The 10,982-nt window shown below is 38.3% G+C and overlaps 1 protein-coding gene across 7 annotated transcripts in view; it reads right to left on the bottom strand.

Moving 5' to 3' along the window:
• sh3pxd2aa (SH3 and PX domains 2Aa) overlaps positions 1-10,982 on the bottom strand; it is a 165,942-nt gene that overhangs the window by 10,326 nt on the left and 144,634 nt on the right. For 4 of the 7 annotated variants that reach the window (XM_036563356.1, XM_036563351.1, XM_036563353.1 and 1 more), the window contains 5 exons: positions 3,904-4,021; positions 975-1,360; positions 756-770; positions 402-451; positions 187-306 (listed from right to left, as the gene is read on the bottom strand). In XM_036563356.1, coding sequence (XP_036419249.1) covers positions 187-306; positions 402-451; positions 756-770; positions 975-1,360; positions 3,904-4,021 — 689 coding nt within the window. The remainder of the gene's footprint in view (positions 1-186; positions 307-401; positions 452-755; positions 771-974; positions 1,361-3,903; positions 4,022-10,982) is intronic. The other 3 variants (XM_036563357.1, XM_036563352.1, XM_036563355.1) reach the window with 1 other exon arrangement.

Below are 10,982 nucleotides of genomic sequence, written 5' to 3'. Positions count from 1 at the left end.
TCACATCAATTAATTTTCAGGCAAAAATATGCCCATTCATGTGTCAGGCTTTAGTCCTGCTTATGAGGGCTTGAGTCCTACTAGTAAATCCTACAAATAAGGCTCTTTTTTTGCTTCTACACAGAGTTTGTATCTTTGTGTGCCACACATTAATTATCCCACATTTTCCACATTAACAGGTCTTACATCAGCCTTTTGTCCTCCACGGAAGCTGATGCCATCTGAGATGCAGGACTGAAACTCTGCGATGGTGTAGTACTCCGCTTCCACAGTAGGGGGCTCTGGAGGCTTTGGCAACTGGAATCCCTGAAGATGTAAGAAAACATGGCTATAGTAACACACAGACGTACATTTGGAGATGATGAAATATAGCTCTCCTGTTATTTTTTCATATAACTTACGAGATTTGTCTCTCTTCGAGGGGGAGGTTTCTGTCTGAGATTTGGAGATCCTGCAAAATGAAGGAAAAAAATCTTTATTAAGTGTCTGATATCTGTGGACACAACAAAGACATAATTAGTAAACACTGCACACTGTGATCATCAAGCATGTACAAACTTTAGATGGCATTTGAATGATATAAACAAAGCAAATATTTTTCAGTACAAAGGCAGATGCAGGTGACATGAATGACAACAATCATCACCAAGCCTTGTGATTACTTTCATAAAGACAAAGCACAGTCTGAAAAACACAGTATTAATTCACAAATGTTTTAAGTTGTCAATCCTACACCCACAAAAAGACTTGCTTACCTATGACTTCAAAGCCTATTTAAAAGACAACAGAAGCATAAATTTACACTCTAGCACAGTTCAAAGGGATCATCTCCAAAAAGGCTATGTTCAAGTCTCTGTTCATAAGTCAAACTAAAAATAGGTGAAAAAAATGTTGTTGAACCTCACAACATACAAGCTTTACAGCAGACCTTCTTTAAATGTAATGTAGATATATGTAAAACTGTCTGTTCTTACCAATTTCCACCCGATGCGGAGCCACTCTTGCTATGGCAGGTGACCCTGGCTCTGCCTTTGGCTTACTGTCCTGTAGAATGGTGCTTGGTCCACACCCTGAGCCTATTGCTGCAGCAGTGCTGGATGTCATGGCCTGGTCTGCTTCAGCGTTACATGGGATGGGAAGACTGATCTCGCTCTTGGAGATGTGGCGCTCTGGCGTGGTGGGCTCTCCGTCTGTCTGCACGTCCTTCTCACTGACAGCTTTCTTGTTGAGCAGGTTACTGATCTCCATTATGTTGCCAATGATCTCCACTGGGCCAGTCAGGGTCTTCTTCCTTGGGGACAGATCGTCCTTCAGCTTCTTCAGGTATGAGGCTGGGGCCCAGCCTTCCTTCCCCAGGTACCTATAACGTACAGGACAGATGTTCCCCGTGTTTTGAAGTAAATATGTACATTTATTTAACAGTTACAGTTCACTATAGGTGTGTACACATTATCATAGCAAAAAGGTTTTGCATGTGTCTCACCCATTCACTTCGAATGCAGTCATGTTTTTTGCATTGTGGCAAAAGTTAAAATTTGTTGAATTTTGACTCTGTCTTGCTTTGACCTTGCCAAGCAAAATAGGGAAAAATAAAAAAATTATAAAAAACAGAGACCAAAATGAAAAAACTTATCAAAATCTTGCGAATGAGGATACCAGGTCTGATTGGAAGTAGTATTGTAATAGCGAGATTATTACAATTATCTTACATACTAAGGAATAGGCTGTGTTCAGAGCAAAGTTTTAGCAGTAGCTTAACAATAAATTACATGAAATCTGTTTTATAATGCAATACGCTCTGTGGTTTAATACCTGAGATTGATGGAGTTTAGGTTAACCTTTCTGACTTTTATTTGTTGTGCCCTCTAGTGTTCTGGAGTAGTAAACTTTGCCGCTGAAGAGGGTGGCACACACTGCACATTTGCTGCGATAGTGTAAACACCCCTTAATCCACATCAAATACGTCATGATGAAAATGTGCCGGATTTATCCAAATGACTGACTTTAATTTGTGGTGCTGGACAGATTGATGTCTAAAAATATAAACAATACTTCTCACCAAGCAAAACAAATCGTTACAGAGCATATAAAATGAGCACATAATAAACACCAAAGTACAAGGCACATAAAACTTAAGGGGCACTGAGACAATGCTTTTTTAAACTGTCAAGGGCACTTCTTTTCATTGATGTCTATGGAGTAACACGCACCGTCACTAAAAGCACTCCTCTAGTCTGCACGATGTGTTTCATGTCTTTAAACCCCATGTTTAAGTTGAAAAACTGTCAAATTTAATGCTGTGTGCTCACAACACAGCCCCATACATCATCCACAGTGGAGCAGTCAATAGCAAAAATGCGTTCTCTCTAGTCAGTCATCCAACACGGAGGAAAATCTAGCTTTGGCTGGTTTCAAACATAATTCTATTATGGCTTTTTTTTTTTAATTGTGTTTTGTTGTCTTTTTCTGCATATCATACAATTTAACACTAATTTGTGTGAGTATTCCACACGCGTAAAGTGATTAAATATTATGCTTTTTTGTGGGGGGGTATCAACTAGGTCTTTTTATTCAGTTCAGTATACTTAACTAAATTAATATTTAGTACATTTTGCAAGGAAAGGATTCTATTCCATTCTATTCCATTCTGTGTTCCATTTTTTATTCCCTTTTTATATAATTGTATTGAGGCATACAGGACAAACACTATGCTGGTACTTTTAACTTTTTTTTTTTTTTAGAAAGAATCAACTGTTATCAGATCTTTTAAATCAACAAAAAACATATTCCAATGAAGTGATGCATAGAAATAAAATGCAGAATGACCAAAAGCATTTTCTTTTAGCGGCTAGCCTGAAAAAGGAGAGTGTTGTTACAAGCATTCCATAAAGACTGACTAACACAACATCAACAGCATGACTAAGCCATAATCACACAATATTGACCCCTATTGCGTTTCATCACAGAACATGGCCTAGAACACACCTAAATCATTAATTCCAGGATTCATCATGCTGCAACAGCAACAAAAACAAAATTGACTTAGCAACTAGCAAGAAAGCTACGCCCGCAACAAAATTCCTCCAAATCATGCCAGTCACACTGCTTGCTCTGGCCACTAGAGGTCAGCATCTACTCACAACAAGGAAAAACCCTATTACTTCAAGTAGTGGCCCGACGTAGAACAAGCTCCCCTTACTCAAATCCCAACGCTAAAAATCATAATTCAAATGGCAAAACTGGTCTAAGATCAACTAAAGACATTCCAGCAACACCTGCCTGGGCCAAAGGTGGTATTTCCTCTGTATGAAGAAATTTATTATCATCATATCACTTTATTTAGAGAGGCTGTCCCTTAAGCATTATGTTTGTGTAAACAAGAGCAGCCCCAGTTCAGTTGTTAAGGGAGCGGAACACCACGTGATTCTCATTCTCTCTTTCAACCCAGAGAACAACTTTACCCACACACCCTCCGGGGAAAGAAAAACGATAAACAAGGAGGAGGGACAGAGAGACAGAACCGAGAGAGAGAGAGAGCGCATGTCAGAAGGCTTTTCTCTCATAAAACATAATTCTTCTTTTAACAAGAGAGCTATAGAGCTGCTGCTAGAACTCATGCTCTTGTAAGCATGAGAAAGCAGTTAATAAAAGCCTGCATGGAGCACCTCTATATATTTCAGCTAAGCTGTAAAGAAAGACCTTTTCCCATTACTCATCTTAAAAGAGTCCCCCGTTACTCAACTTCTTAATATGTTAAAACTATATTTGTTTGTTACTTGGTCTGCGCGTTTTTTGTCATAAAGAGCTCCCTAAAGATGCATTTCTCTGATGTATCACCTCCTTTCCAGTGAACAAAACGTGGAACATTACTCAGGGAATAATAGAAATAGAAAATGTATTTACCTGATATACCACCATCCTTCCAGGTTCTTCTGAATGACCTCCACGGTTACTCCTTTTTCAAACCCAATCTCGTCCTTTCCCTGACTGGTGTAGGGCTGCAAAGTGACATATTTCTCCTCTGAGACATTGAGAGAGATAGAAAGAGAGAAGTAGAATGAGTGTGAGAGGCAGAACTGTGAAAAGTGTGAAAAATTCAAGAAAATTTCACAAACACACTGAAAAACATTGCGAAGTTTGAATTACTAGTTACAGATGCACTTGTAGTTTTGCTACTAATAGTTGACCAAATGTATTAGTTTCATTAAGGCCAGTCTGTGTTTATGACATAAATAGTGTGAGGCCAGTAAGTGCACTCACACTGTATTTAAATGTTCCTGAAACACCTACGCCAAAATGTCATAGCATAATCATGCATGACTCATTGCACTGTCGCCTATAATTTTCCACATAGCCCTTTATTTGATTCATATTTTTTACATAAGAAACTAATTAAAAATGTCAGTTTGGCCCATTAAAGAGCAAATGCTGTGATTTTGGCTGATAGAAAGTGTGCTAGTGTGTTTCATATTTTCATTTAGCCCACATAGTGTGAGCTTTGGATTAAAAAACATACTAATCAGCCAAAAAGAAATAGGAATTGGCCATAATAAATTATAATCGTCACATCCCTAATACTAACACAATTTGAAAAATGACTAATTATTTTTAGTGATTGGCACACAGCATCTTTTTCTGCGAAGTATATGGTAACTTGCCGATGCCTGAAGGGCAGTGACTAACAAACAACAAATGATCCTTACAGGCCCTCCTTTTTTGCTTAATTTTAATGTTATAGACATCATTACTATAATTATTGTCATTAACTGTATACTTCCTGTTATTTCTACTGAATATGTTCACCTTTAAACAGTTAATATCCTTTAGTGTCAGTGTCAGTCAACTAAGATTTTATATTAATGTTTCTTTCTTCCAGTACTTTGAGACTGTGTCATGTGGCCTGCTGACAAGTTGCTGTCACAACTTACTCTCAGTGACTATCTATGCAAGTCTACTGTCTGTGACCATCTTTGGCAATGGTGATCTGAGCTCAAGAGAAACCACACAATTTACAACAATTACTTCCACAGCAAATCCTCGACCCACATTCACAATAACAAACACTGTCACACAATCGGTTTTTTGTAACAGGCAGTATTAAATTGACAAAATGAACTCTGGGGAGAACGTGGCTTGCCTTCTGAAGGGTATGCATGAGTTATCTGACCACAAGAAGACACACTGATTGATTTGAAGGCATCTATTACTGCTCCAACAACGAATCCAACCACTGGATGAACAAAACACTAAGAATGGCTTGGAATCAGCTTACAAGTACAGATAAGACTATGCTTTGTCTGTAAGATGTTAAAATAATTTCCATTGAAAAGTCCTCATGTTTTAGTTAGGTAGGCATTACATTAGTCGGTCATTAATTCCACAGTGCCTGTTTACATAGTGAACGGTATATGCAACACCAGTTTACTTATTATCTCTCTATAGTTCACTCTGGTTGCTCTCAGATTTCATTATTCTACACCACAGCAATCAGCCACAAATACCGCAAACAGGACTGTCACAGAATTTTTAGCAGATAATAAACTGCCATATAAATAACTGCACTTAACAGTTGTCTTGTTTTTGTGTATTATGTACTACTGCTAAAGTAGAAATGGTTGATTAGCTTTCTTGCTTCTTAGCTGTCAATAATTAGTAGCCTCCAACTAATGACAGAGACAGATCCAGCTCAAAAAACAAACATTACAAACAACTTCAGATGGCAGCAGTGAGTTGCCATCTAAAGTTGTTTCAGCGACTGCCAGAAGTTAGAACTTTGGTTGTTTTTGTAAGACCCGTGATACATCTCGATAAATGCTTTCTCGTTTTTCCTTATTTTTACTACTGAGCTGATAAAAAAGAACACAGTTTGCCTTTTTTGTGGTATAAACATATGAAAGCCGGTGGAAAAATAATTGCAGTCAGCTCAAATAATTGCAACAAGGTGATCATGTAATTACTGTGACAGGCTTCATCATAAAACCATCCAAAACCATGATAAAGTCCACATTCAGGGAAAAACAGTCACCAAGGCAGGAAGGAAACAAAAAAAGAAAGAAAGGATGAAGGGAAAGGTAGAAAAAGAGTTATATTTACATGGGGAGATAATTCTATAGATATGGGATGCATCTATTCTATATTTAACGAATGCAGGTGAAGGAACAAAAATAAGGTAAAGAAGATAAAAAGGCCAAATGAAAAAATTATATATTTACATGGGGAGATGGTTCGATAGATATAGGGCCCATTTTCTCTAATCTTAACCAATGTAAGTGAATCCGCCAATAAAATAACACCTCCACACTCCATGTTAGACACATGTTACCTGATTGAACCATACATTCATAAAACTAGACCTGTAGTGGTTGTCTTGTGTGCTGATCTGGAATCAGTTTCTGGACTTCATATGCAAAGGATTGTTATACATACAGAAGTCAATGGTTTTGGGTCAGTATTACTACTCTAATTTGTGAGCAATCCAATGATGAAGGTCTGGGAAAGTATGCAAAAACTGAACTACCAATACAAAAAATAAACTACAAAAGAACAACTTTCACATCTGTATAAATAGCAAGATTCGATGAAAGACTGTGAATGGCTATACTAATAGTACAGTTGTGTCCATAGCACTGCACAGTCTTAACAGTGAAGGACAGATTTAACAAGACGCACAACACTCCAAGCCTGGCATCCAGGCTCTTCCCCCATTACTCACCACAACATAGCTCAAAGAAAGTGTATTAAAAATGAAGGGGAGCACAAATGCTTCAAAAACTCATTTTTCCAACCGTCAGTTTTATTTTGATGGAGGGACTATTCCAGTTGGCGGAAAAAGCCTAGCCGCTCCAGAACGCATTAGCTTTGCATGCACTTGTGGTGTAATTGCCAGCAGGAAAAAAGGCAGAAGCATAGTCCTGAGGCTTTCTCTCCCTGCCTGCCCTCCATGAACCAAAACTGCTACTGTTAAACTGAGGCTGGAAAGAGAGAGAGAAAGATTGTGCCCTAGCAAAAGGATGCTAACAATCACTTTACAAATTAGCAAACAAAAAAAGTAAAAAACAAACATTTGCCAAAAAGCTGATGATAACTTTCAGTGACCAAATGCATTTCAAGCTAAGATTCTGAAACTGCCATCAGCCGATTTAAAGTCTTTATCATTAACCTACACTTTGCAACAACAGCAAAATCATATATCAGTTTTCAATATCACGATAACAAGAGGCACTTTGTGGGAAGCCTGGTCACAAAAAAACATGACTGCAAAATGACTGTGAGCGAGATCTCAATGAAAGGATTAACTCTGAAAGGAAAGGATATAAAGTAAACGTTTCTCGCCATTTATGCTCGAACTTTTTTCAGTTTTGGAAAGTCAAATGATGTATTCCATTGAAAATAAAACATATACCTGTATCTTTATGTTTTTCAGCAGCAGGAAGGTTTTGGCCATTATGATGCTAGCTGTTTGGTTGGCGAGCTGCTCAGTTCAGTGGCTAAATAAAGCTTTTCGTCATACTGACGTCATAAACATACATAAACTTGGAAATTGTATCATTTGAACAGATGAACAGGCATTTCAGGCATTTCAAAATTGCTCCCAAGGATGTACCAGACTTGTGGAGGTCCACGATTCTTTTTCTGCTGTCTTGGCTGATTTCTTTTCAATTTCCCATGATGTTAAGCAAAGATGCAAGCAAGCCTTGAAGGCAGGCCTTAAAATACTGCCACAGGTCCACCTCCAATTAACTCCATCTCCAGTTAGTTCAAATGATGTCAATTAGCCTATCAGCTTCTAAAGCCATATGCTGCTTTCTGGAATTTTCCAAGCTATTTAAAGACACAGTCACAGTGTTTGTAAACTTCTGACCCACTGGAATTTTAATAAAGTAAATTATAAGTGAAATAATCTGTAAACATTTCTTGGAAAAATTGCTTGTGTCATGTACAAAGTAGGTATCCTAAACAGTTTGCTAAAACTATAATTTCTTGACATGGAATCTGTGGAGGGGAGAAATATGAGTTTTAATGACTTCAACCTAACTGTATGTAAAATTATGACTTTAACTGTACATCCAGAAGTCACATCTCTCACCAAGTTTTGACTGAGTTCTCTTTGAATACTCTTTAAACACGCTCACAAATGTTAGATTCATTAGCTTAAAGCAGGGGTCCAAAGCTGCCATAACAAAATGTTCCTCCTCACGTTGCATGCATTTACAGTACACATTTCCACTAGAGAGGTCTCCAAACCCCCAAATCTTACATACTGTGGCTTTAAGCATTAACTAGCTACAGTTTTGAATCCAAGCTCCTTAGGAATCCATTCATGAGGGGCCCTCTAATGTTTGTCAAACCCAGAAGACATTATTGAGAGACATTACAAATTCTGTGGCACTAACACCTTCAAATTATCGTCAATAGTGCTGTTTTTTATTTTGTAGGATAGTTACAGTTATTTTATTAATGGTGGAAGCGTTTTATGAGGCCTTACCCTGCCAACAATATCAGTAACAGCAGTGATTTTGTGCTTGACTCACTTAAGTATACAATTCAAGAGAATATGATTAAGAACGGCAAAGCACGCACACACACACACACACACACACACACACACACACACACTCCTTCCAAATGGGCTGTTGCCCTAGTTTCACACTTTCCACTGTGACTTTCCAATGGTGTGAGAATGAAAGCAAGAGAGAGAGACATAAAACTTGAACTCACATTCAAAACTGTCCAAATAAAACTTATACACTGCACACATCCATTAGAGCAAGGCAGCACAGGCAAACACACAGACAGACAAACAAACAAACAGCATAAGTCACCTGTCTCCACATCCAAACTTAGCAAAAAAGCACAGCAAATTTACGTGTTAGCCTAGCTGTTACCCTGCTAACACATAGCTGAAAGATAAGCTATAAACTAGGGCAGTCGGTCATTGTTGGCAAACACATATGCAAACACCAACAGCACGTCTTCCCACAATTCACCTCCCTCCACATACAAACTACAAACATGCGCGCGTCAGCTGTTACCATGCTAACACCCTTCCAAAGCAGTCAGTGTGGCTAATCCTGTGTACGCCAAGTTTATATGACTCAGCAAAGGACAGCAGGTTGCTATGGCAACCGTTCCAGGTTATGTCCAAACCAGACAAGATCTCCCTGTAGGTCCCAACTGAAACTAGTCTGAAACCAAGTTTGTGGCCGTCTGGCTATTCAGTCTTCAAAGGCTTTTTAAAGTTCAGACTCCTCTATGAATCAATTCATCTTCCACCCAACGTCACCCCAAAGCTCCCGTTCAACATCCACATCTGGATATGGTGTTAGATGGAGCCCATATTAAGTATAAGCTGTTTCCATTTGAAGAAAAAAAAAATCTCAGAAAAAAAAGTCCTCAGAAGATATAGAGTTTTTGGCATTAGCTACTAGCCAAACATTGCCATGCGGCATCAGTCCAAAGCCGGCAGTTGAATTTACAGTCTCCAGGAAAAGAACTAACACCTATGAAAATATGCTAGCTGGCAAAACTGGCAGCAAAGAACTGGCAGAGCAGTTGCATTTATTCAACTGATCTATCCATGTTACACCCGCAAATTCATTCTTTCATAGCACCTGCTGCAAGACTGGACAAACTTTACAGAGCATTGGCAACAATCCCACTGAACCTAATGGATTTAGGTTAGAGTTTAGATCAGGGATATTCGATTCCAGTCCTGAAGGGTCAACATCCTGCACATTTTGATTTCCCAGCTCAAATACACCTAAGAAACCTGGTGATTAAGCTTCACTGGGTGTGTTTGACAAGGGAAAGTACTTAACTATGCTGGACACCAGCTCAGTTATGGGATCAGAACTGAATACTTTTGATTTAGAATATCATTCTGTTTCCGGTTTGAAATGCTATGTTACCGAGACTACATTGTTGTTGTTGCAAAACGACATCAATGTACAGTTCGCAACGAAAAAGTGGCTTACAATCAACTTCCTGGTGTGGAAACATCCACCTACCTGCAGGGGTTGACAGGAAAACCAGGTATAGTTTAATCAGTCCCCCGACAGTCTGCTAAGTTAATTTGGAATTGTAATTCAAGTAGACTCCCAAATTTCTGGAAGCAAACAGTCCTTGGAAATTCCAATGAACATACTAGCAAGCAAACGTTAGCTTGATTACACAATTTAAAAAGAAATCACACTTGATTTTACAGTGTGACTGAACACATAAACATCATTTGAAATAACACACTCTAAATTTGTGTATTTTGACAAAAACTGCTTGGATTGTTTCTCATTATGTTAAATGAGACTGTTGCCAATGTTCTGTAAACTTGTCTACTTAGCAATAGTGACTATAAAAAAACACCTTTTGGGCAGTGCATAGATAGTTCATTTACTAGCACAACTAAATGACAGAACATAGAATGGCATCATTTGAGAGGATGCAGTCTGAGTCTTCATACCCCAGCTACTGCCAGCTATCCATTAAGAAAAAAACTAAACAGAGAGTAAAGGAAGAGAGAAGGAAAAGGAAGGAAAGAGAAAAATCATTTCTGCAAATAGTAATCTCCTTTATGAACTAATGGTGGGAAACTTCAGCTTCAGCACTTCCCTCCTAGAAAATGTTTAGCTCTGAAAGTGTCACTGTATTTGTTCTGTGTCAAACAAAGGCAAACCAAGCTTCCATTTTAATCAAACTTCTGTAATACCAAAGCTAATTCAGTATGACTGGAAATAGTGCAAAACAACATGTCCCTTTTATTCTTTCATTTCACGCCTCAGACACTTTATGTCTCAGACTGTTAGTCTCCAGACCATGTAATATTAATAGGCTCATTACTCATTCTTCTACCCTAAACAAATTTAAATGGCTTCAAGATTTACACACTAATACATTTCACACTGAAATACAAATGCCTATTTGTCTATACCCTTTTATGACTGGTAATCATTCTGTTAGTGAAGTGTGGAGCGTTTAATAAAGGTTTC

This window comes from Colossoma macropomum, unplaced genomic scaffold (genome assembly GCF_904425465.1).
Source record: "Colossoma macropomum unplaced genomic scaffold, Colossoma_macropomum, whole genome shotgun sequence".
Taxonomy (NCBI): Eukaryota; Metazoa; Chordata; class Actinopteri; order Characiformes; family Serrasalmidae; genus Colossoma; species Colossoma macropomum.
The sequence above is the reverse complement of the archived record's forward strand: the minus strand, read 5'-3'. Positions and strand labels throughout refer to the sequence as shown.